Here is a 27804-nt window from a genome sequence, read left to right as displayed (position 1 = left end):
GAATATTTTACCCAAGAGGACGCCATCATCATTTAATCATACAGTAAAGCTGCATGCCCTCGGGAAAAATTACGGCCGTAGTTTCCCCTTGCTTTCAGCCGTTCGCAGTACCAGCACAGCCAGGCCGTTTTGGTTGTTGTTACAAGGCCAGATCAGTCGATCATCCAGACTGTTGCCCTTGCAACTACTGAAAAGGCTGCTGCCCCTCTTCAGGAACCACACGTTTGTCTGGCCTCTCAACAGATACCCCTCCGTTGTGGTTGCACCTAAGGTACAGCTATCTGTATCGCTGAGGCACGCAAGCCTCCCCACCAACGGCAAGGTCCATGGTTCATGGACCTATTGTTATGTACATTGTGACATTCTCAGAAAAATTAAAAACAGCAATAGGAAGTGAGCATTAAATGTTAGCTATTCTCAAGTTGAAGGTTGGTTTGAACACCACAGTGTTTCGTCTGTGTCTTATTGCAGGTGGTATGTCCTTGATTTTCTTCAAACTGCAACCTGACTTGCCCAGGCAGTTACACATCAAAGAGTTGGGTTTCTATCGTCCTTAGGGTTTGAGTGACCTACGCTTCCTTTCTACATTAACCTTTCCTCTCTGAGGAAGGAACTCTTAGTTCCAAATGCTTGACTATATCTCAGTGGTTTATGTGTACCAATATGCAGTACTCAGGACTTCGCCTTCTGAAGGAAAGTACTGTCAAGATTTTCTGTGACCTTATGAGAATAGTGTTTAAATAACTTACTTACCTTACTGATCTCGTGTCCAACAGCTTTATACACGTTGAACTTTCCCAAAAATTTTTGATCACTTGTATTAACAAAAATATGATAACTGCTGGTTTTGTGGTGCGCACGTCCTTTTGACTGAATGTAAGAATGACAAGAATTCGGTGGATCAAACATAATGACTGTGTTGCAAACAGGAATGTCAATTCCCTCTTCAAGAACATCAGTTGCCACCAGCAGATTTGTTTCCATTTTCCTAAACCAAGATAGACAAAATCATCATGTTTTCACTTGTTTTTGTTGTTTGAGCAAACTTTTCTTTTAACTGTTGAATAATTTCCGTTTCATCTTCGGAATATTCAGTAATAACTTCTTCAGGGCTCGATTCTGGTAGTAAGTTCTTGTCTAATCTAGACTTTATTTTATCAAGTTTTTTCTTTGTATAGGTAGTCACAGCAACCTTTTTCTTCTTTAGTGGTGACTCACCAATGAGATCCAGTGACTTGTTCAAATAGTCTATTGAAGATTGAGGATCAATAAAAGAATCATTTACATTTTCGCTACTGCAAGGTAAAACTACTTCTTCTGTTTTGTGTTTATCACTAACATACTAACGTACATCACATATTTTCATGCCACTAATGATTCCTAAGTCTAAAGAGCACATCCAGTCTGTTACATTTCTTAGTGATTGTACGTGGACTATTTTATATTGTTCCACTTGAAAAGGGTTACAACATTTAGCAGCAATAATCGCCCAACTCTTCTGAGATGCCATTTCTGTAAGGTAACAAATTATACTATCACGCTGGCAGGTCGATAGACACACAAACAAACACACAAAATTCTAGCTTTCGCAACCAACGGTTGCCTCTTCAGGAAAGAGGTAAGGAGAGGGAAAGACGAAAGGATTTGGGTTTTAAGGGAGTGTGTGTGTGCGCGAGTGTATACCTGTCCTTTTTTCCCCCTAAGGTAAGTCTTTCCGCTCCCGGGATTGGAATGACCCCTTACCCTCTCCCTTAAAACCCAAATCCTTTCATCTTTCCCTCTCCTTCCCTCTTTCCTGACGAGGCAACCGTTGGTTGCGAAAGCTAGAATTTTGTGTGTTTGTTTGTGTTTGTTTGTGTGTCTATCGACCTGCCAGCACTTTTGTTTTGTAAGTCTCATCATCTTTCTATTATTTCGAACATTCTAGAAAAAATAAATATAGCACATAATCATATTTTATGATGTTTGATATATTACAACATACATGGCATGGTGTACACTAAGACTACACTGCTCTATACTAGATCACTTGGACAACTTAACACTAAAACACAGTACAATATAGAGCACTCATAAGTTTTTTTGCCGTGATTATTTCATACACATTTTAATGTAGGGTCGAGGCCGCACTTACGACCACATTAATGACATGTTTTTAGGTTTTATCATGTTTAACTTGTAGGAAATGAAAATATAATACTTAGTCTTACCTCTCAATAAATTAAGTTTCTCCTGATGCTTTGTACAACATGTAGAATGCAAAAAAAACATATTGTGTGTTGCTTAAAGAAAAACACTACATAACTTCTGCAACACAGATCTTTTCATTAAATGGTGACTTCAAACAAGACTAAACAAAGAAATGTTTCTATAGACAATTGAATAGCACATTTCATATTGCTCATTATAATCTATGGTAGGATTGGCTAGTATTCCAAAGGAGTTTAAAAGTGCACCCGTTACATCAAGGCGGCCATAAGTGGGGTAGTGGCCAAAACTAGAGCCTTGACCCTGTATGAAAATCTCACTTTTTTTATGATGAAAATTGAATGTTGTATAAAATCATAAGATTCTTAAGTTATTATTTTTTTTATATATTTTATTCTTTTATTAAAATATCATTTAATGAATTAACAAATAATAAGAGGGTAAGATTGCATAAAAAGGCTAACATAATAATTTAAATTTGTTAGAATTACGTAGGCCTACCTTAGTATTCATAGGCTAGAAATAGTCTGCTTTTCACCTCACTAGTGTGTATTGCCGTAGTAAAATATTATTTTATACAAGAACCCATTGAGATCCCATCTTGAAATTTTGCATGCATGTAGTCAGTTAGACTGGACAACACATACAATTTTTATTAAAAAAATCCAAGGGTACGTATTTCGGAAATTTCAAAAAATGTTTTTTGGAATAGTTTAAAATTTTCAGACTTAGATAGCATAGTCATGTTACATATCAGATTGAAGGGAATTTTTAGAGGAAAACAATGGTGCAAGTTTGAGCTCTCTAGGTTGTATAGTTCTTTAGCTACAGCATTTTAAAACAATCATCGATTGATCAAAAACAGAGTTTTTTTTTATTTTTAAACTCTTCTTGAAACTCAAAAACCAAAGGTCAGAAAAATTTGAAATTTCAAATTTAAACTAGTGTTAGTGGGGTACATTACGTGGGGGAAAAAAAAAAAAATCCAAATCTGAGATATCAATGTTCAGACTGTTAGTTGATTTGAGATGGAATGACCCTCTTGTCTCTCCACATTATACAGTTGTGTCACTGATCACAAGCAAATCATAGTCGTGAAGTATCCAAACCTCATGTGTAAACAGTTGATAATGTATCCTGAAAGCATAAAAGTACAACAACTAAGTAACTTTGAGTTATGTTGCTGCAGTGTGTTGTGTAGCATGATCTCACAGTTGAATTTTGTTCCATTTTGAATCTAATAAGATTAAAAGTTTCATCTTACATTGATGAATACATGGACTTGTATCATATATTGATGAAACTGAATAATTCTCTCCACTGGTGATAACAAGCATTATAACGCCCAACAAGCGCTAAAATGAAAGGAAATTATTGGCTGGTTTTTTGCAAATTGCCTAACAGTAAACTCTGAAGAGATATGGCAGACTGATTTTTGTTTATAAGAGGATATGACTTAATAAATAACATTTCATATGGTCATGATTGGCATACAAATAATGGAGGAAGTAAAGGAAACCCTTCACAACATAGTTGAGTTACAACAGTTATCTAAATAAGACAGCCTTCTTTCACAATTTTTTTAAACCTAGTATTAGTGATTCCTAAATTGTGCTCTGTGCAAAATCTTACCAGATGAATTCCCCCATCATTTCTTTCCCCAGCTCCTGCACTCCTACTATTTGTCTTTCAGTTCGTTACCCCACAAGAATCCCAGTCTCTATCACAATTCAATTTTCATCTACCATAACTGAACATTAAAAAGTTCATCATACATTCTTTCAATCTCTTCATCAGACAGCTATTAGGCCGGCTGCTGTGGGTCTTGGCTTTGCGTCTAACTTGGCTGCAGTGATGTATTGACTATGATCTTCGTAGTAGTTTACCATTCCTAATTTCTTATTCATTGTTAGACCTTGTGCATTATCTCTGTTTGATTTTGTGTTCCCCGGATGAGTTTACTCTACAGCAGAGTGCCTATTTATTTGAAACTTCCTGGCAGACTGTAATTGTGTCCCAGCCAATCTAGAGCCTGGAACCTTTGCCTTTTGCAGACATTTCCTCTACCGACTGCTGTGCAGGCACAACTCCTGAACTGCTCTGACAATGTTACTCCTGTCCTCACTTCCACTTTGTGAACATCACAGAAGTTTGTAAGAAAGGGGAGAGGTATCTGGGAAGTACAGCTTAATTAGTATCGATAATCTAGTACTTACCTGATGAGAAATCCTGTTCTTTCTTTCACCTCACTTCATTAATTCCCTCTATATTCAACTTCAATGGAACCATTTCATTTTTCAATTTCTCTAATCTATCTGCCTGTTTAAGGAATCTGACACCCAGAGTAATGCCTACCTGTAGTTCCTTGTATGATACTCTTTTATCGCTGAAATGTTTTACTCAGAAGACATACAGTAGAGCAGCATGTCCTATTGAAAAATAACACCTGTAGTTTCCCCTTGCTTTCTTTGTTTACAGTCCCAACTTAGCAAGGCCATGTTATAATTTTACAAGGCCAGATCAATCGCCCAGATTATTGGCCCTACAACTACTGAAATGATGCTGCCCCTCTTCAGGAACCATAAGTTTGTCTTGCTTCTCTACAGATGTCCTTCTGGTGTGGTTGCATCTATGGTCTGGCCGTATGTATTATTGAGACTTGCAGGTCACCCAACCACAGAAAGTGAGGAGTGTCTGCTAAGAACAAAACAGTATATAGTCGATGGGGATGTAAAGAACATGTCTAAGGAATTATCCAAAATCGAAACCAGAAGTAGTATCATCAATTTTCTGAAAGTAGGGAAACATATCTTCATGTTGCAAAGCATAAAATAATTATTTTTGAATTTCTTTGTGGGGGTACAGCTATTTTCCTCCATTAATGTTTTATGCTTGGGCACAAAATATTTGTGAACGGGAACATGCAAAACATATTATTTACGTTAGTCATCTTCATCCACTCTAATGACAATAATATAAGCTTCTAGGAATACTAATATGTTTACAAAATATTTACTTCCATACAAAAGATATCTGAGGAAGATCTTTAACTGTTGATGAGACGGTCCCACAAGATCATTAGCATAGTGTGGTGGATTCAGATTTGGTTCACCCCAAGCAGTGTTGAAAGTGATTTAAAGAGATGTGGCCCAAAACTTTCTGTCCAATGGGTAGTGACATGTAGGGAAAGCAGGCAAAGTGCTCACAAAAGATGCTCATTGCTACAGTTGTTGCTGTTCCATCTTTCTTTGAATAAGCTTCATACCAGTGAGAGAAATGGTCAGTTGTTGTCGAGCATTATTTGTATTCTTCTGATAGTGGTAAAGGTCCAATAATGTCAATGTAAACATGCTCAAGTCATTTGCTCGGTGGGGTAAAAGTACAAAATGGAGCTATAACATGAAAAGTTATTTTGTTATGCTGCCAACAGGCTGTCCAATTTAAAATATCCTGCCAAAACGTCTGATTTCTCACAGCATTTTCCATGGCACAGGTTAGTCAACATTGCTGGATTGCAGCTCCAGTTTGTTAGACACACAAACACACACACATGCGTGCGCGCAAAGAGCATTGCCATTGCAATGCATGGGTGGAGTGCCCTACTTGTATAGCTGTAACTTGCTTGAATAGTTCACTTACTCATGTTTACAATGATTCCAGAGGACTCTGTCCTGGTGGGAATGGTAGCGATGTCCATGAATGCATATGTATCGACTATTTGGTCACCAGTTTTGAGTAAGTGTATTGAATCACCAGTCTTCTACCTAGTTTGATGCGTTTCAACACACATTCCTCTCTGGTGCCAACCTCTCCATTGCAGAGTCGCACTTGTACCATATGTCTTCAGTTGTGTGTTGGATGTATTCCAATTTCTGTCTTCCCCTTCAGTTTTTACCCTGTACAGTCCCCCTAATACCACAAAAGCTGTTCCCTGATGTCTTAACATGCATCTTATCATCCTCTCTCTTCTTCCCGTCAGTGGTTTCCATATATTCCTTTCTTCACTGCTTCGGCGGAGAACCTCTTCATTCTGTATCTTGTCAGTCCACCTAATTTGCACTGGTGGACAAATTCCTTGGAACACTTCTTAATATGTGGCCGTCAAAAGCTGTTTTCACTAGTGTACGTGTACATCTACATGGATACTCTGCAAATCATATTTAAATGCCTGGCAGAGGGGTCATTGAACCACCTTCACAATTTTCTATTATTCTACTCTCGTATAGTGCGCGGAAAGAATGAACACCTATATCTTTCTGGACGAGTTCTAATTTCCCTTATTTTATTGTGGTGATTGTTCCTCCCTATATAGGTCGGTGTCAACAAAATATTTTCGCATTCGGAGGAGAAAGTTGTTGATTGGAATTTCTTGAGAAGATTCTATCGCAACAAAAAACGCCCTTCTTTTAATAATGTCCAGCCCAAATCCTGTATCATTTCTGTGACACTCTCTCCCATATTTCGTGATAATACAAAGCATGCTGCCTTTCTTTGAACTTTTTCGATGTACTCTGTCAGTCCTATCTGGTAAAGATCCCACACCGCGCAGCAGTATTCTAAATGAGGACGGACAAGCATAGTGTAGGTGGTCTCCTTAGTAGGTCTGTTACATTTTCTAAGTGTCCTGCCAATAAAACGCAGCCTTTGGTTAGCCTTCCCCACAACATTTTCTGTGTGTTCCTTCCAATGTAAGTTGTTCATAATTGTAATACCTAGGTATTTAGTTGAATTTACAGCTTTTAGATTAGACAGCACTCATGTGGATGACCTCACACTTTTCGTTATTTGGGGTTAACTGCCAATTTTTGCACCATTCAGATATCTTTTCTAAATCATTTTGCAGTTTGTTTTGATCTTCTGATGACTTTATTAGTCGATAAATGACAGCATCATCTGCAAACAACTGAAGATGGCTGCTCAGATTGTCTCCCAAATCATTTATATTGATAAGGAACAGCGAAGGGCCTATAACACTACCTTGGGGAATGCCAGAAATTACTTATGTTTTACTCGATGACTTTCCGTCAGTTACTACAAACTGTGACCTCTCTGACAGGAAATCACAAATCCTGTCACATAACTGAGACGATATTCCATACGCACGCAATTTCACTACGAGCCGCTTGTGTGGTACCGTGTCACGTAGTAATCCTCACTCCTGGGTGTGAGGTGTATGGAGGAAATTGCTTGTTGGCAAAAGTTTGCTATAAAACTCATGCTTTCAGTGTTGATGGCTCACAGCACAGTTTAAGTGTGTTATATGAATGTCTCAGAGCTGTAAACCTGATGGCTCTGCAAGGAATGTCTTCAGTTCATTGTCTCCTTCATGAGCATTGGCAGGTGCTATGTAGTCAGGTTCCTTTGCAGTGTCATTAATGTGAGATGTGCATTTGCTGGTCCATTCAGCTCTTAAGCAACATGTCAAATAGCCATATAATTTGCACAGTGAAGTCTAAATGCCCCAAATGGTGCATTGATGCCTTGTCTGGCTTCTGAAGGATAACAAGTCAGTGATTTGTGGTCTGTGGTAAGGGTTGACCTTAACCTTCTTATGTGAGGCTAAACTTGCCAACTGAGGTGTAGACCCTTAGAGTCCACAGCCACATGATGACTAATTTGCTTGTACTGGTAATAATTTTTCTGGAGGAAGAACGAGGCTGCCAGCCATGTACATGTTGTTGTAATACAGCTCCAATGATGCAGCCAGTATAATTGTGAGAGGTGTGACAGGAAGAGGATGAGCTAATAATAATGCACCTCTTCAATAGGAGCTTTCTCGCTGATGAAAGACGCTTTGTTTTCATCAATCAAATGCAGTGTGTCTCCAGATGTTGGCAAAGAGAACTGTTTAGGAAATAGTTTAGAAGCACTGACAGCAATGCGCGATTGCCCGTAAAAAACTTGAAAAGGATTTGTTCATGCCAGAGTGTGACATAATTCACAAATTATTGTGGGCCATGGAAATGACTAAAATGTGTTCCCAAAATATAGTGAATAGTTGCTGTGGATGGGCTAAAAGCTCTGCCCCACAAGTTCATCAATATAGACGTAACAGATGTCTCTGGTTATTTCATCAGTTAAGTGCTAAAAAGTCTGGCCAACATTGTACATTCTGACAGGCGTTGTCAGAAATTTCTGGAGTCTGAATGGAGTGCAAACAGTGGATTTTATCTAGAGCAGTCAGTACATGATAAAAAGCATGGTCATTTTCGATTGTGCATGAAACTGTCTTGTCCTGAATGTGATAGCAAATTCTTTGGTATGCCACTTAAGACAGTGTTTAGGTATTGTTCTGGCAGTAAACTGACATTAGTCACTAACCATGACCTTCTTAGGAACAACATGAAGTGGCAAGGCTCAGCTACTGTCTGAAGGGTGACAGATCCTTTGTGCTAACAGGAAAGAGAACTCTGGCTTTGCAATATTGAGTTTGTCTGGCATGGCATAAGTGTCCTCAGCTAGACAGCTGTGTTGTAGAGTCTAGGAGATGTTGATGGAGAAGATCTGTGAGGATGCCATAAAAGTTAACAAAACCCGCTCCAAAAACTGGGTGCAACTTGTTGGTGACAACAGACCCCATGTGTCAAAGATTGAAAATGAGATGCAAGGTGACATGGCTGTAGGTGTTAATGGAAGATATGTTCACAATGTGCAGATGATTGCAACCAGTGTTTCACCACATCAGATGACAAGAAGATTAAACTGAGACAGAACCTGTACCTATGAGGAATCGTAGCTTGGTACAGTTGTCGTTATGAACAGTCAAAGGCTGTCCAATTTAAAATATCCTGCCAAAACGTCTGATTTCTCACAGCATTTTCCATGGCACAGGTTAGTCAACATTGCTGGATTGCAGCTCCAGTTTGTTAGACACACAAACACACACACATGCGTGCGCGCAAAGAGCATTGCCATTGCAATGCATGGGTGGAGTGCCCTACTTGTATAGCTGTAACTTGCTTGAATAGTTCACTTACTCATGTTTACAATGATTCCAGAGGACTCTGTCCTGGTGGGAATGGTAGCGATGTCCATGAATGCATATGTATCGACTATTTGGTCACCAGTTTTGAGTAAGTGTATTGAATCACCAGTCTTCTACCTAGTTTGATGCGTTTCAACACACATTCCTCTCTGGTGCCAACCTCTCCATTGCAGAGTCGCACTTGTACCATATGTCTTCAGTTGTGTGTTGGATGTATTCCAATTTCTGTCTTCCCCTTCAGTTTTTACCCTGTACAGTCCCCCTAATACCACAAAAGCTGTTCCCTGATGTCTTAACATACATCTTATCATCCTCTCTCTTCTTCCCGTCAGTGGTTTCCATATATTCCTTTCTTCACTGCTTCGGCGGAGAACCTCTTCATTCTGTATCTTGTCAGTCCACCTAATTTTCAACATCCTTTTATAACAGCACTTCTCAAATGCTTCTATTTTGTTCTTCTCCTTTTTTCCCACAGTCCATGAGTCAGTACCGTACGTTTCTGGCTCCAAACATATTTTCTCAAAAATTTCTTCTTCCAATTAAGGCCTATGTTAGATACCAGAAGACTTCTCATGGGCCGCAGTGCCGTATTTGCCTGTGGTAGTCTACTTTCTGTAGCCTCTTACTTTGTCTGTCATGCGTTATTTTGCTTCCAATGTAGCAAGATTTCATGTCATTGTGTACTTTATGGTTTCTAATTTTGTGTTAAACTTATGGCTAATCTCATTACTTTTGTCTTTCTTTGGTTTACTCTCAAACCACATTTTTTACTCATTAGACTGTTCATTCCATTCAATATGTCTACCACTTTCACTGGGGATAGCAATGTCGCAAGCAGATTTAATCATTGATACCCTTTCACCCTGAATTTTAATTGCACACTTGAACCTATCATTTATTCATCATTGCTTCTTTGATGTATAGATTCAATAGTAAAAGCAAAAGTGTACATTCCTGTCATAGACACTTTTTAACCTGTGTGCTTCATTCTTGGTTTTCCACTCATATTATCCTTTCTTGCTTCTTGTACATATTGTATACTACTTATCTTTTCCCATACCTTATTCAGATTTTTCTCAGAATCTCAACCATATTGCACCATTTTATGTTGTCAAATGCTTTTTCTGATTTGACAAATCCTAAGAATGTATCTTAATTTCTCTTAAGTCCTGGTTCCACTATTAAGTGCAGCATGAAAACTGCTTTCTTGTGCCTTTATCTTTCTGAAAGTCAAACAAATTGTCATCTAACAAATCATAAATTTTCTTTTCAGTTCTATATGTTATTCCTGTTAGTAACTTGGGTGCATCTGTGATTAAACTGATTGTGCAGTAGTTCTCGTAGTTTTGTGCTCTTGCTATCTTTGGGGCTGTGTAGATGTTTAGTTTTCCTATGTTGTTGTCATCATGGTGATCACTGTTGGATACTCACTTTGAAGTTACAATACTAGAGGTCAATAGTTCTTCTGTATGTCTAGAAGCGCATTCAGAGGCAGCATTACCTCATTCGTTTGGTGTATAAATTGGTAGCTCATTTGTCTCCCTTGTACTTGTTATCAGATTGGTTTCCTTATGGCTTATGTCAATGTTCTTTAGCCTTTCACCTGCAACATGAAAATTTCCCCTGATCCATGGTTTTTGTATCTGCTAGTCTAGGAAATAATGTGGTATCCGTGTCCAAAATTTCATGGTAGTCAGCAGCTCTGCTCTTGCATCCTCCATGTTAAGCAGCTGCAGCCATCTTCTGGTGCACCCTGCAAAAATAAGCTTGATAGAATTTTGTATGGCACAGCTTCTCAGTTGACCATTGTATATTATCGATGCCTGATACAAATATTTATGTAGGATGGTGTATGCTTTTGAACTCTATTAAAATAAATTGCTGGAGACTGTTAAGAACTGGAAACATGTGGGATACTGACCACTTTTCAGAAACATTAGATTGATCTAACATACAGCCTAATGGCACTTCTTATTTAATCAGTTGGTATTTCAAAGGAAGTGCACACATTCTTACTATCCTTATATCGAGCCCTGTGAGAGTTATTATTACATCACTGACAGTATCTGAACTGTTGAACTTAATTTCCCCCCCTCATTCTTTCCTGCAGTGGAATAACATAAAACAGAGCCTTACAATATAACAAACACTGCATTAGACAAACAACAAATGGATATCTACAATGTCATCTTTGTTAATCTTTACTTTTTCATTAAAACACATTTTTATCTCGAATGCTTTTGGTCTTATGGAGCTATGATCGGAAATAAATTTGACCATGTCTTTCATCTGTTATGCTGACATGTTCATCTTTGTTATTGGTTCAAGTACAGTAAAATTCAGAATAGTTGTTTTTAGCACTGACTAACAGGGAACAAACCTCTTATCTAGATGAAGTGAGAAGGTTGATGTTAACAAGTAAGATTGCTAAGCAGTAAGTGCTGCCTTAAGAAATGCAGATGAATAGTTAGTGCCAAACTTAGAAATAGTTTATTATAAGGCTTTCAACTAACATGTGTAAAGGCTTATTGCATACTCTTCCATGTAAGAACTTGTGTGGCCCTCTCTTCACCCCTCCTCATGCCCCCCCCCCTCCCCCCACCTCTCTCTCTATATCTCTCTCTATCTCACTCTCTCTCTGTTATATTCCAGTACTTGATATAACTGGGATTTAAATGGTGAGAACATAGAAAACTTGTAAGATGAGGAGATGGAGTAATAATGTAGGTGTTAGGGAAAATCATTCTTGTGTAAATACATGCATGTGCACCAAATATAGTTTGAACCTTTGCAGCAAATGTTAGGTGGGAAATTACTATGAGGATTTGAAACAAGAGGAAGAGCTAAGGGGGGAAAAAAAACCTGGTGAGTCTAGATGAAGCAGATATATGTAACATGTAGAATGTGAAGCAACTTTGGAAATAATGATAATAGACTGGGGAAAAAGGAGTTTGAGAAAAGGGACAAGCAGAGATAGAGACCAGGAGAGGTCTCACATTCAGAAAATTTGACTTTGGTGAGTGGGCGCAGGGATGTGGGGGTGGGGGTAAAGTTTTTCCTGTTTATCCCCCTACTGCTCTGTGCATTTTGTTGGGACAGTTATTACATCTTAATCAACATTATAATCTGTGCTTTGGTATATTTTAGGTTACAATGTCAACCAGACTTCTAATAGGAGCTGCCAGTGTTGCTGGATGTCTCCTAGGAATACTGCCTGTGGATTATTTTACAAGATGTACAGCATGGTGAGAAATTATGGTATTAGTAAAGAATCAGTTAACTTGGTGAGAAATTATGGTATTAGTAAAGAATCAGTTAACTCCCTGTAGTCACTGTTTCAGTAGAAGTTTGTATGAGAAGCACTTTTAAAAATGCAGTTAGAATTGTACAGGATGTATAAAACTGTTAACACAAATTGGTAGAGTTACTACAGGGAAGAAAAAAGATACACTTTTGTTACGTGATTCCAAGTGTCACAGATCCACAGTTTCATTCCTAGGGGCCCTTGGCAGGTTGGACACTGGAGTTCACTTAGGCAAACGGTCACAGTTGTTTTGACAGCTTCAAGTGCAACATGATGGCTCTGGAAACTGATTTACAGCTGTTACCTGTTACTGCTAGGAAGAGTAAGTTTTCATTACTGCTAGCAGTATCCATGTTCCTGGATAAACAACTACATTATTACTGTTTACATTATGTTGTTTTTACGAGAAAGTTTCTAATGAAGTTCACGGGTTCTTGAGTGCTGATTACACTCTAACTGTGTTAGTTGGCATGCATTTCACTTATGGGGAGGCACGAAACAACAGGTACCTGTACGCAAAACTTTTCCCAGGATGGAGGTTACCAAATCAGAAGTATGAAACTTATTGGCTGACAACTTTCTTCGGAGCATATAATTTTACCAATGGAGTCTACACCAAGCTGTAAACATCTCTGACTTCCAAACATGCATTTTATTTTCTGAGTTGGCTGCCTTCACAAGGAGAGGAATATTCAACAGTGGCACTAATCGTGTCTGGGAGTTGGAAAATCATAAGGCAAATGACATGTTCCACTGACAGAGATTTACCATAAATGTGTGGGCTAATATTGTTCACAACCGTTTGATTGGGCTGAATCTGTAACGTGCGCGTGGGGCACACAATACTCATTAAAGCCTGTACTATGGTAAGTGAGCGGGGTTCACCTTACGAGACAGGATTTTCGTATAAATATTGACCGCGTGTACCTGAATGGTGGCAAATCAGACTAACACCCACTCTGTAATAACAATGATCCATCAAGTAAGTTCAAAACGCAATTACACGTCAGTATGTACCAAAAGCAACACTGAAGATGATACCAATTTGATAATAATACGGTCGCCAGCCTAATTAGGCATTAACTGAGTTTCTTCCCTGTACAATGTATTCATGCAAAACAACACGTAGTAACACTGCGTAATATAGTAAAATTTTAGAACCAGAAAATCTATTGAACTGATAGTTTCACGTTCTGTACTGATATGGAAAAACCATGAATACATAACACTACACTATAATGTATACTACAAAGCTTTGTACTGTCTATTGATCTGATTCAAATCGGGCATAGGTTACCCTAGAAATAGCACTTTCGAGCCACACACAAAATGTCAGTTTTGATAAAGATAAAACACTGATAAATTCTGACTTATATATTGACTTTAACTTTTGCTGGTCAAACCAATGTGGAACACTAAAGAATTAAAATGAATAAAGGGGGGGGGGACCCTGAAACTGTTATGATCACTACATTAAAAAAAATTGATTACTGAAATTATCATGCGTTCAAGATTTCCAGTATATGAGTTACTACTCTTTTTATCTTATTTACTTCTCATTTAAATACCTTTATATCTGTCTCAAAATAATTAAACTTCATTACTATATCAATATTAAAGTTACCTTTCAACTTCGTTAGACCTTCGTTATTCATTTACTGGTTCATTAACAAAACAGTTCTTTAAACACCATTCTAACATAACTAGGCCTGCAAGTAATTATTATTAACACAAAATTTAATTTTTCATTTTGGGACACTCGGATTGCACAACATTTGGAAAGGACCCTGTCAAGGTTAGTTGTGAGGATAATTAAATGAGGGGAAAGTTCTGGTAAAATTTAGGTTATTATTGAACAGTTCACTCTATGGTCCATACGAATACAGTACTAAAAGTTTCAACCTGCTTGTATTGATGCGGCGGTTGGCGGGCGGCGAGATGGCGAGGCACAGAGCACACATACAACCACAGCTATGGCTCTTGATGTATCGGCACTTTAATTCTTCTTAGCGTCGCAATACTTATCCATTTAGTGCCTATGGAATATTGCCATGCTGTGTGGGCGCTGGAACAGCATACCCGAGGCTCAGTGAAACTACGTCTTCCAGGATAGCCTCCTCGCTCCAGAAGGTGTTGCTCAGACCAATGCCAAACTCCAACTCCAACTACTACTGCTGAGCCCGTTGTGCCGTGCAGTGCCCGCGTGCATTTTCCCGCGCTCGCCTGCCATCCACCTTTTACCGCTCCCTTACAGTCAGGGTATTCACCCGAGGTTTTGCATTCTACATATCCTAACACATTGCCTACGTATGGACCAGACGCACAATTACAATTTTAAACATCTTACAACAGTTTCGACATTTGTTACATTTCAATTGTATTGCAATATTGCTTGAAATTTGACATAAACATTAATATTCATATTGAAACTTGTTTACAGTTTTCTTAACGCAATGGCATGAAATAAAAAACAAATGATATCAGAACATCAGTGACACTAGTTTATCGAAAAATCAGATGTAAAAAAAAATTAATTATATGTACAATAGTACAGCGTCGTTGTTGTTACAAATCTTCTGCCTGCCAGAAAGTGGAGGAAATTACGTTATCTTTCTCCATGAAGTACTAGCAAAAATTTTGGAGAATGTCTTACTAGCAGTCAGACAATGATTATGGTTCCAGCGTGATGTGTCCCCACCATACTTTGCTGTTGATCTCAGAGAACATTGAGACAAGGTTTTCCCCAATTGTTGGATTGGGAGAGCCTGTTGTGGCTACCATACTAGATCAACATTGTTTCTATGAATTTCTTTTTTGCTAATGGAGATGAAGTGTTTGCTGTATGAGATACCAATAGATACTCCAGAATAGCTGATTGCCCATTTGAGCAAAGCTGCAGCCATTGTTTGTGAAACACGTGGTTGTTTTGACCATGAAAGACAGTCATTCACATGCAGATATCAGTATTGTGTTAGTGTAAATGGACAACATTTTCAACACTTCTAAAATGATATTAATCACATTGCAGCTTGAACATTATCTGCAAATATCACTAATGAAAAAGCCATGGGCCTGGATGGGGTAATGGTTCACCTTTGATGTTTTGTGACAGGAAAAAAGTTTTTCTTTTTATCTCATCTAAACACATTAAAATTTTGTATACATATTTTTTTTTTAAAAATCCTGTATTATTCTCTGTAACATAGGAATTGAAAATCGTAAATTGAATGTGCATATATTTTTTTCCAAATCTGAGTGATACTTTTCCACAAAAGTGGTATATAGTTGCAGATATGCAGATTGTAAGACACTGATTGAAAACCTATTTTCACAGTGAGCTGATTTTAGCCAATATGGCCATTTTCAAATGATTGGTATATGCATATGTATCAGGAACACAAATTTCTTGTGGGTCTGCATACTAAAATTAATATTTTTCGCTTCATTTTCTAATGTATCAGACCATACGAGGCAACATTTACTTAACAGCATTTGTGTTATGTCAGTCACATCTTTCATATTTAGTGAGAGCACAGCCAAATTAATTTGTCTTTAATAATAATAGTTCATGTTTTCTGTGTTCTTCTCCCCAGTTTTTACAATTTATCTATAAATAAATGTTGATGAATATGAGATTGCTAATCAAACCCAAAGATTACAACTTTTGTAACAAAATCATTTACAGCATATAACCTTACGTCAGATTTCACATTTACCAGTGAAAAGAAAACTTTGGCATAGGCATAGGCATAGGAAATATTATGTAAATATGTGTGTGAACATATTTATCCCTCCCTCCCTCCCTCCCTCCCTACCCCCCCCCCCCCCTCCCTCCCCCCCCCCCTACCTTGAATCAACCCACTCCCTCCTTTTGGTATGGATCATCTTCAGCTTGAGGTGAATTTCTCTGATCTGCAACACTATAACTTTACTGTAAATCTTGCTTTAAAAAAATCTTATAATACCCATTTGTTTGTTAAATAATGTACTCTGATGACATCCCCCCCCCCCCCCCCCCATTTAACATTGCTGCCTATTCAGAAGTAAAATATGTAATAGAGCAGCTATGGATATAGCCAGTTTTGTTTTAGATAACTATTTTATCCTGAAGATGACTACATAAAAATTTTCTTTTTCTTACAGGTCTGTTTTGGGGCTCAGCTTAACAAATGTATCTGCCCAAGAAAACATGACATTGTTTGACTTTACAACAAGTAAATCTCTGCAGGATTGGTATGAAGTATCTGATACAGTGAGAACTGTGGGAATGTCAAAAGCTGTGCTTGCACTGCAAAAAACACAGATATTTCAACGTGCTGTATTTTTTACAATGTTGAATCCTCAGCCTAATGGTGCAGGATTTGCTGGTGTACAGACGAGGACTGACATAAATCTGCAGGATTATAATAAGCTTTTACTGCATGTTCGGGGTCAAGGCAGTAACTCAGGCTACAAAGTAGTCCTCCATCATAAAGGACTTAATTCTGAGCCACATCCATCATATGAACAGTTATTTACAGTGAGTTCTTAGTATTGTAATGAAAATACCATATAAAAATTGTTTTCCTCTTTTCAAGGACTGTTCCAGAATGAATCATTCAGTCTGTACTATAGTGCACAGTTTTGCGAAACTTGCAGATATATGCTCTGTAACAAGAAGTGCAATTATTTTCATGACATTATATTCATTGGCTCTGACACTAATTGTAACCATGGAAAAATGTAGAGTAAAATCTGACAGACATTTGGTTTCAATGGGTGTAGGTGGGCTAAGCATGAGAATTATCAGATTTGTTAACCATAAAAAACTATTCATGCTGGAGATAGTTAAAAGAAACGATCTGAAAGACATAATTGCTGAAGATTTGGGTGTTCTAAACAGGGGTATATTTCAAAAGAACCTTTTTTAATCCTACCTCCTTAAGAAATTAAAAAGAACTTGAGCAGTGTGGTCAAAAATCACAGCCCTTTGAACAAAAGAAACAGTATTGAAACAACTGAAAGTTAAATCATAAATAATTCATCAGATCTACAGGAGGTCTAATCCAGATGAAACCGTTGGTTGTAAATTTTATCTGCCTGGAACAGTGTGCCATACAAAATATATAAACTGGAGGAGAGGCAGGTGAAGTGATTGCTCACTAGATTCAGTCATGTCACTGGAGTGTGCTGCCATCTTTGAAGTTATTTATACCTAGGGACAATGGAAGTGAATGCAAACCTGCTGTGATGTACAATACTTTGCGTTACAATTGTCTTAAGAGTGCCCACAGGGCTTCTGATTGCAAATCCATTAGCTGTCATACTTGCAGAGAATGTCATCACACATTGCTATAAACAGGATCACAATGCATACAAGATGGCACAAGGAAGGACTGTCTGAGTGACATGCATCGTGTGGACAACGGCAAACACAAATAAATTATACTGACTTATTGTTAACTACCCCCCATGAACCATGGACCTTGCCGTTGGTGGGGAGGCTTGCGTGCCTCAGCGATAAAGATGGCCATACCGTAGGTGCAACCACAACGGAGGGGTATCTGTTGAGAGGCCAGACAAACATGTGGTTCCTGAAGAGGGGCAGCAGCCTTTTCAGTAGTTGCAGGGGCAACAGTCTGGATGATTGACTGATCTGGCCTTGTAACATTAACCAAAACGGCGTTGCTGTGCTGGTACTGCGAACGGCTGAAAGCAAGGGGAAACTACAGCCGTAATTTTTCCCGAGGGCATGCAGCTCTACTGTATGATTAAATGATGATGGCGTCCTCTTGGGTAAAATATTCCGGAGGTAAAATAGTCCCCCATTCGGATCTCTGGGTGGGGACTACTCAGGAGGACGTTGTTATCAGGAGAAAGAAAACTGGCGTTCTACGGATCGGAGCGTGGAATGTCAGATCCCTTAATCGGGCAGGTAGGTTAGAAAATTTAAAAAGGGAAATGGATAGGTTAAAGTTAGATATAGTGGGAATTAGTGAAGTTCGGTGGCAGGAGGAACAAGACTTTTGGTCAGGTGATTACAGGGTTATAAATACAAAATCAAATAGGGCTAATGCAGGAGTAGGTTTAATAATGAATAAAAAAATAGGAGTGCGGGTTAGCTACTACAAACAGCATAGTGAACGCATTATTGTGGCCAAGATAGACACAAAGCCCATGCCTACTACAGTAGTACAAGTTTATATGCCAACTAGCTCTGCAGATGATGAAGAAATAGATGAAATGTATGACGAGATAAAAGAAATTATTCAGGTAGTGAAGGGAGACGAAAATTTAATAGTCATGGGTGACTGGAATTCGTCAGTAGGAAAAGGGAGAGAAGGAAACATAGTAGGTGAATATGGATTGGGGGGAAGGAATGAAAGAGGAAGCCGCCTTGTAGAATTTTGCACAGAGCATAATTTAATCATAGCCAACACTTGGTTCAAGAATCATAAAAGAAGGTTGTATACCTGGAAGAATCCTGGAGATACTAAAAGGTATCAGATAGATTATATAATGGTAAGACAGAGATTTAGGAACCAGGTTTTAAATTGTATGACATTTCCTGGGGCAGATGTGGATTCTGACCACAATCTATTGGTTATGAACTGCAGATTGAAACTGAAGAAACTGCAAAAAGGTGGGAATTTAAGGAGATGGGACCTGGATAAACTGAAAGAACCAGAGGTTGTAGAGAGTTTCAGGGAGAGCATAAGGGAACAATTGACAGGAATGGGGGAAAGAAATACAGTAGAAGAAGAATGGGTAGCTCTGAGGGATGAAGTAGTGAAGGCAGCAGAGGATCAAGTAGGTAAAAAGATGAGGGCTAATAGAAATCCTTGGGTAACAGAAGAAATATTGAATTTAATTGACGAAAGGAGAAAATATAAAAATGCAGTAAATGAAGCAGGCAAAAAGGAATACAAACGTCTCAAAAATGATATCAACAGGAAGTGCAAAATGGCTAAGCAGGGATGGCTAGAGGACAAATGTAAGGATGTAGAGACTTGTCTCACTAGGGGTAAGATAGATACTGCCTACAGGAAAATTAAAGAGACCTTTGGAGAGAAGAGAACCACTTGTATGAATATCAAGAGCTCAGATGGCAACCCAGTTCTAAGCAAAGAAGGGAAGGCAGAAAGGTGGAAGGAGTATATAGAGGGTTTATACAAGGGCGATGTACTTGAGGACAATATTATGGAAATGGAAGAGGATGTAGATGAAGACGAAATGGGAGATAAGATACTGCGTGAAGAGTTTGACAGACCTGAGTCGAAACAAGGCCCCAGGAGTAGACAACATTCCATTTGAACTACTGATGGCCTCGGGAGAGCCAGTCATGACAAAACTCTACCATCTGGTGAGCACGATGTATGAGACAGGCGAAATACCCTCAGACTTCAAGAAGAATATAATAATTCCAATCCCAAAGAAAGCATTTGTTGACAGATGTGAAAATTACCGAACTATCAGTTTAATGAGCCACAGCTGCAAAATACTAACACGAATTCTTTACAGACGAATGGAAAAACTGGTAGAAGCCGACCTCGGGGAAGATCAGTTTGGATTCCGTAGAAATGTTGGAACACGTGAGGCAATACTGACCTTACGACTTATCTTAGAAGAAAGATTAAGAAAAGGCAAACCTACGTTTCTAGCATTTGTAGACTTGGAGAAAGCTTTTGACAATGTTAACTGGAATACTCTCTTTCAAATTCTGAAGGTGGCAGGGGTAAAATACAGGGAGCGAAAGGCTATTTACAGTTTGTACAGAAACCAGATGGCAGTTATAAGAGTCGAGGGGCATGAAAGGGAAGCAGTGGTTGGGAAAGGAGTAAGACAGGGTTGTAGCCTCTCTCCGATGTTATTCAATCTGTATATTGAGCAAGCAGTAAAGGAAACAAAAGAAAAATTCGGAGTAGGTATTAAAATTCATGGAGAAGAATTAAAAACTTTGAGGTTCGCCGATGACATTGTAATTCTGTCAGAGACAGCAAAGGACTTGGAAGAGCAGTTGAACGGAATGGACAGTGTCTTGATAGGAGGATATAAGATGAACATCAACAAAAGTAAAACGAGGATAATGGAATGTAGTCAAATTAAGTCGGGTGATGCTGAGGGAATTAGATTAGGAAATGAGACACTTAAAGTAGTAAAGGAGTTTTGCTATTTAGGGAGTAAAATAACCGACGATGGTTGAAGTAGAGAGGATATAAAATGTAGACTGGCAATGGCAAGGAAAGCGTTTCTCAAGAAGAGGAATTTGTTAACATTGTGTATAGATTTAAGTGTCAGGAAGTCATTTCTGAAAGTATTTGTATGGAGTGTAGCCATGTATGGAAGTGAAACATGGACGATAACTAGTTTGGACAAGAAGAGAATAGAAGCTTTCGAAATGTGGTGCTACAGAAGAGTGCTGAAGATAAGGTGGGTAGATCACGTAACTAATGAGGAGGTATTGAATAGGATTGGGGAGAAGAGAAGTTTATGGCACAACTTGACTAGAAGAAGGGATCGGTTGGTAGGACATGTTTTGAGGCATCAAGGGATCACAAATTTAGCATTGGAGGGCAGTGTGGAGGATAAAAATCGTAGAGGGAGACCAAGAGATGAATACACTAAGCAGATTCAGAAGGATGTAGGTTGCAGTAGATACTGGGAGATGAAGAATCTTGCACAGGATAGAGTAGCATGGAGAGCTGCATCAAACCAGTCTCAGGACTGATGACCACAACAACAACAACATTGTTAACTAAAGGTAAGCAAGAGTTAACACCTGTTCCTTATGACAGTGAAAATAAAGTTGCAACACAGCAGTCGCAAATGGCACACTTGTTGTTTTCTATTTGATTTTGGGCTGCAGTCATGTTTCATATCACAGGCCTGCAGAGATGGCACATCATATTCAAGGAACAGGTGTAACCCTCTTAGAAACAAAACACCTCATCTCTATAGATGTGGCTCCTGCATGAGCAACGATATCCTGTCTGTCAAATGTTAAGTTTTGCCAGAGACAACTGTTCCTTTGCAAGAACAAACAATCGAGCTTGATAGATGGAACTTGTGAACATAAAACTTGCTGAAACAAGAATTTTTGCCATCTGGTAAGATTGAATTATTGCTAAGAGCAGAATTTTGTTGAAACATTCAGAAGTCAAGGCCTATCTCTAGATGAGCTGATCATTCTGTGTTTCAGGAGCCTGAGTTAGATTGGGTCATATAAGGCCAGTATGAAACAGTAGAGCACACCAATGTGTCACAGCAGCCAGTCATGTCATGCTTTGTAAAAGCAGACACTGACGGTCAAACATTCTTGAAGAAATTCTGGAAGATAGACGAGTTAATTTGCATAACAGCGATGGAAAGTGTGGTGAAGCACTTTTATTCACAATTATATGAGTACTCATAAATCAAGACACACATCTTTGTCATTTAATGTACAAGGCAGTCAGCTGCATGGTGACATGTGGACCACGAGGATGTGAAAGGCGACCAACATGTTGCATTCAGTGCTTTTCTCACATTGGGAGTGATTGTACTGCTAGGCACCCATGGACGGAGTTACTGCTGCCCATTCACTTCAGGTAAAAGTAACTCCACAGAGGGCAGCACTCACCAGTGATTGAGTTGAATGTAGCAACCAAATGTACCCAGATTAATTTTCTTACAATATGCTACAAATAATATGAAGTCCTGCTGAAGCATGAAAGAGAAATCAGGAAAGTACGCAGATCACTATTTCCTTCAAAAAGCTATTCTGTCAATCACTAAGCTTGTTGCACTTGGAAAGAAGTAGAGTTTGGTACTGGTTCTTGAAAATTACAATCATGTATGAGCAGTACACTGAGCCAGTTGAAATGAAGCACACAAAGAAAAGAAAACATTGAAGATAAAAGAACAAATACAGTGCTTTAGCATCACTTAACTTGGTAAAGGACACAGTTTGTAGATTGGTTGCCTGAAAACCCTCTTGTGGTGTGCGAATGATGACCACAAACACACACACACACACACACACACACACACACACACACACACACACACACACCATTCCATTGCATCCAGGATGTACTCCTTCAGTGATGGCTACCTTCGAGCGTAAGAGTGTCAGCCTGTCTTACCTTGCTGCAACTAATGCACTGCATTTTGACTTGGGGTTGTCCTATTGGCCTGCTAGCACAAGTGATGTACATAGTCAGAGGGTCAGCATTGCCAAATGATCCGGAGCTCTCACCTTACCAGTTCCCACCTTAAGAGCAAGCTCAGACCTGTTGTACTTAGAACTGGCTTAGGGATACTTGTGACTCTGTTTCCAGTCAGGAATTGACCTGGGGTGAGGACTTGGGGAACAGCAGGAGCACAAGACAGTGGTGTGAAAGGCCAAGAAATCACGTACAGCTCAATTTGACAAGTCATTGTTGTCAGCTCTTTGAATTTTAGTCATAAGTTCGCCACAAGTGGTACTTGAAAGACTTCTCTCCTGCTTCCCATGTTCTGCTAAAGTCACAATGCCAGAGGAATGAAGTATGAAGTGCTAGTTGATTCATTCTTCATTCACAAAAGGTTTTCACCTATTTCTGCTTATAGTGAATGCTCACAGAAACTCATAACTTGCAGGATTCATGACTTGCCCCAACAAAATTTGCCCCTTTGTAATTATAGAGATTTTAGCATCTACATCATGATACAGATCTTATTAGATCTGACAGGAATACTTCAATAGTCATGTTTCTAATATCTCCAGTTACACTGCATCTGTCGGCAGGCTTCAACTAGGTCAACATAGCAATTTTTCTTTAGTTTGTGTAATCATGAGCTAGTCTTCACATAGAATGATTAAATACCTTAGTTGAAGAAAGGTCTCGCAGCTTCTACAAGTGCTGCAAGCCTCCCAAGTGCTGTTGTGCAGGCCTTGCCCTCAGTTCCTGACAAGTGAAGTACTGATGGAGAAATGCCAGATGGCACTTCATCCATTTGACATTCATTGTGTGCTTCCTGAGCGATTTAAGCAACAGCAGACATCTGTGTGGGAAAGTCGACGTTATTCAGCTTCCAGGATTAGTCTTGTCAGATGATTGCGAGGTAGCAGTACAAGTTGATTCTTCTCCTCATATGACAGCATTTTGTAGTATGCCTCCAACTCATAATAATTTTGCGTCATTGCTGATGGGAAGCAGTGATTTGAGCTTAGTATTTTTTTCTATTAGTTTCTTCTCCAGTTGGTGGTTTTCCATTGCATATGTAACTTCTTATGCTATTCTGACAAAAGATGCTGCACTTTAGTGCTAGATACTTGCATAATTAATCCTGTTTCTTTCACTGTCCTGCAGTTAATGTAAACCTGGAACAGCATGCTTCAATTTTGATAACTTTGCATGGTGTTAGGAAGAACTCTGCGTACAACTTGGAAGATTGCTGTTTGTTAAAACGCGACTAGTTTCATGGTTTCAGGCTGCTGCATCGGGTGAATCTACAGATAAAAATTAAAGTACAGTGTCACCACATTTTTGTGGATATTAAAATTAATAAATGCATGCCTAAAATATACTCACAGCATTAAAATATAGCAGGCGTACCTATTGCTCCTAGTCAAAATTTACTACTCACAGAATATCATCAGTACTCTGGTGAGCAAAAGATAAAGAAGACATGCTTCATTCTTTAAAATCTACCTGCATCCAAAAAGAAAGACGAAATTATTTATAGTGAGTAGATGCTAAATTTTTTTAAAAAAAGAAGCTGGTCTGGCAATAAAGAATTATCACTGCTAAGATGATTAGTTGCGGCACACGCATATTACTTTGTGGAAAGTATTGGGCGGCAATTACTTACCAGTGTGACTGCATGGCAGAACAGCACATGGCAAGGCAGAAGCGGCCTACACGAATGACAAAAAGAGACCGACTGACTGGCAGAATGGAAGCTACTCATGTGAACAGTGTGACGTCATATACTCATGAGTAGAAGTGCTGGGTTGCTACCTTTGCAAGCAAAAATAATACAGAATTTTATTATGTACTAACACTTAACAAACAATAAAAAATAGCCAGAATGCTATGGTGCTTTAATGCCAACTGATTATTCAATGTGAACTTGTCTTTTTTATGTCTAAAAGTTTCCATGTCCTCCAATATATTAAAAAAAAAAAAAAATAGCTTGCTTTTTTTGTGAAATATTTTTAAATTTTCTGAAGGGCTTGTGATGCTGTGGCCGTCATCATGTAAGTGTGCTTTTAATGCAGATTGCAGGTTATTTAAGTTAAGTTACTCCTTCAATCTTATTTGATATGACCTACTGGTTTGTCCTATGTATTTTTCAGGGCAATCATTGCACGTAATGCAGTAGACCACCTCTTCATTATATTTAATCACCACAGCTTCCTTGTGCTTGAGTTTTCCTTCTAGAACTGAAAATATCAAATACGCTGGAATAATGTTTTCGGACCTCATATGTCTGGCAATTTTTTTGGATATTGCACCCAGATGTGGTATTTTACAACAAATAGTGTGTTCCTTTGTCTGTTCAGCTGGTCTAAATGTTATAAAATCTGCCTCTAATCCAGTATGGGAAGGCAGATTTTTCTTTTTCAATATACTTCTGTTAATTGGGTTAACAATTTCTGGACTGTAACATTTTTGATACACTAAATACTGTATAAACTAATATTGAGCCACTTGAGCATCTCTGGAAAGAGGCACTTCATACATGCGGCTTAACATGGTTCAGAATGCTGTGGTTTTATATTTCATAGGTTGACATGACTGCCTGTGTATAATAATATCTGTCATTGGCTTTTGGTAAACATTAAGCCTATATTTCAATCTTTTTCAGTCTCTTGGAGGTCCAAAAATGGTAATGTTTTAATTCTAAGTACACTGCCCAGTGTACTTTTGATTCAGACTATTTAGATGCCACGGAAGCTGGTCACTTTCAGTATTATTACCATCATATGTCCATCATAAAATCTTTAAAATCAAAAACATCTAGTGGGTATGATGAAATATCAACAAAGTTAATTAAAGAATGATTCTGAGCTAAGTAACATATTAAGCTATCTGTGTAACCAGTCGTTTATCAGTGGAATATTTCCTGAATGGCTGAAATATGCTGAAGTTAAGCCACTGTTTAAGAAGGGAGATAAAGAAATAGCATCAAATTTCTGTCCAATTTCACTGTTGCCAGCATTCTCAAAAATTTTCGAAAAAGTAATGTACAGTCGTCTTTATAACCATCTTATCTCAAATAACATACTGTCAAAGTCACAGTTTGGATTTCTAAAAGGTTCTGATATTGAGAAGGCTATCTACACTTACAGTGAAAATGTGCTTAATTCATTAGACAAAAAATTGCAGGCAACTGGTATATTTTGTGATCTGTCAAAGGCATTTGACTGTGTAAATCACAATATCCTTTTAAGTAAATTAGAATATTATAGTGTAACAGGAAATGCTGCAAAATGGTTCAAATCTTATATCTCTGGCAGGAAACAAAGGGTGTTATTAGGAAAGAGACATGTATCAAGCTATCAGGCATCATCCAACTGGTAACTAATTACATGTGGGGTCCCACAAGGTTCCATTTTGGGGCCCAAACTTTTTCTTGTGTATATCAATGACCTTTCTAACATTACCAGATGCCAAGTTTGTTTTGTTTGCCGATGATACAAACGTTGCAATAAATAGCAAATCAAGTGTAGTCTTAGAAAGATCAGCCAATAAAATATTTGTGGACATTAATCACTGGTTCCTAGCCAATTCTTTGTCACTAAACTTTGAAAAAACACACTACATGCAGTTCAGAACTTGTAAGGGGTGTCCCAAGAGTATATGTCTAACATACGATGACAAGAAGATAGAAGAAGTGGACAGTGTTAAATTCTTGGGATTACGGCTTGATAATAAATTCAACTGGGAGGAGCACACCACAGAACTGCTGAAGCGTCTTAACAAATCTCTGTTTGCAATGCGAATTTTGTCAGACATAGGGGATATAAAAATGAAAAAGCTGGCATACTATGCTTACTTTCATTCCATAATGTCATATGGGATTCTTTTTTGGGGTAATTCATCAAGCCAAGCTAAAGTTTTCCGGGCACAAAAAGGTGCAGTAAGAGTTATATGTGGTGTGAACTCAAGAACATCCTGCAGAAGCCTGTTTGGGGAACTAGGGATACTAACTACTGCTTCCCAATATATTTATTCCTTAATGAAATTTGTCATTAAAAATATATCACTTTTTCAAACCAACAGCTCAATTCATGGAATCAATACTAGAAATAAGAATAATCTTCACAAGGGTTTGAAGTCACTTAGTCTTGTACAAAAAGGTGTGCATTATTTAGGAACACACATATTCAATAACTTGCCAGCAGCCATAAAAAGCTTAACAACCAATGAAATTCAGTTTAAGAGAAGCCTAAAGGATTTACTGGCCAACTCCTTCTACTCCATTGATGAATTTCTTAGCAAAACCAACTGATTTGTATGTAAGTACAACATAACTTCTGCACAATTTCAGTGCAGTAATGTGTTCATTGAAAATTTGCGTGTGTGTGTGTGTGTGTGTGTGTGTGTGTGTGTGTGTGTGTGTGTGTAAGTAAGTATAATCTAACTTCTGCACCATTTCAGTGCAGTAATGTGTTCATAGTAAATAAGTATTACAGTAGTTGTATTACATGTTTATTACCTTATAAATAAATAAAAAACTTTTTTATTTTAAATTCAGTGCATTAGTATTTGTAAAATGACTCTTAGTATTCATTAAAAAATGACGATCATTTCACTTGGGACCTGTGGAATGGTACATTAGCATATTTGTTTTAGTTGTAAATATTTGTCATGTATTGTTTTTCTGACATGTTCCACATCCTGGAGGACCTACTCACTACGGATCAATTGGAATGAAAGTAAATCTAACCTAATCTAACATATAACATGAAAACATTGTAAACATACATGTTCCATAAAATTAATCTTCTAGCAGTTGAGGGACTTTTGTCATAAATTCTTGCTCAAAATTGGTCATAAAAAAACATTTGCTTTACAATAAGCAAGTGGAGAGCCCAAGGCCTATCCCTATTGTTGTGAAGGAAAATCATCCCCAAATCTAAAATAATTAAAATACAAAACATTTTTTAACAAAGCCAATCATTTCTTCCACCTCTTTAGATTGTCTCTCTGAAATGTACCCAGATTCTCCATGGCAATACTTTCCACCTGAACAATAAGTATATTGGAATACCGTACATGTCGTCATATGTGTGGTTGGTAGTATGATTACATCATGTAAATTGTTTATAAGGTATTTCCTATTTTTTCTACTGAAA

At 38.2% G+C, this 27804-nt stretch overlaps 1 protein-coding gene across 1 annotated transcript in view; it reads left to right on the top strand.

The window, feature by feature from the left end:
- LOC126183207 (uncharacterized) overlaps positions 1 to 27804 on the top strand; it is a 50094-nt gene that overhangs the window by 6957 nt on the left and 15333 nt on the right. Inside the window, exons 2-3 of the mRNA XM_049924987.1 lie at positions 12341 to 12438; positions 16641 to 17016. Coding sequence (XP_049780944.1) covers positions 12347 to 12438; positions 16641 to 17016 — 468 coding nt within the window. The 5' untranslated portion in view covers positions 12341 to 12346. The remainder of the gene's footprint in view (positions 1 to 12340; positions 12439 to 16640; positions 17017 to 27804) is intronic.

This window comes from Schistocerca cancellata, chromosome 1 (assembly GCF_023864275.1).
Source record: "Schistocerca cancellata isolate TAMUIC-IGC-003103 chromosome 1, iqSchCanc2.1, whole genome shotgun sequence".
In the NCBI taxonomy this organism is placed as follows: domain Eukaryota; kingdom Metazoa; phylum Arthropoda; class Insecta; order Orthoptera; family Acrididae; genus Schistocerca; species Schistocerca cancellata.
This window is presented reverse-complemented; position numbering and strand designations above follow the sequence as displayed.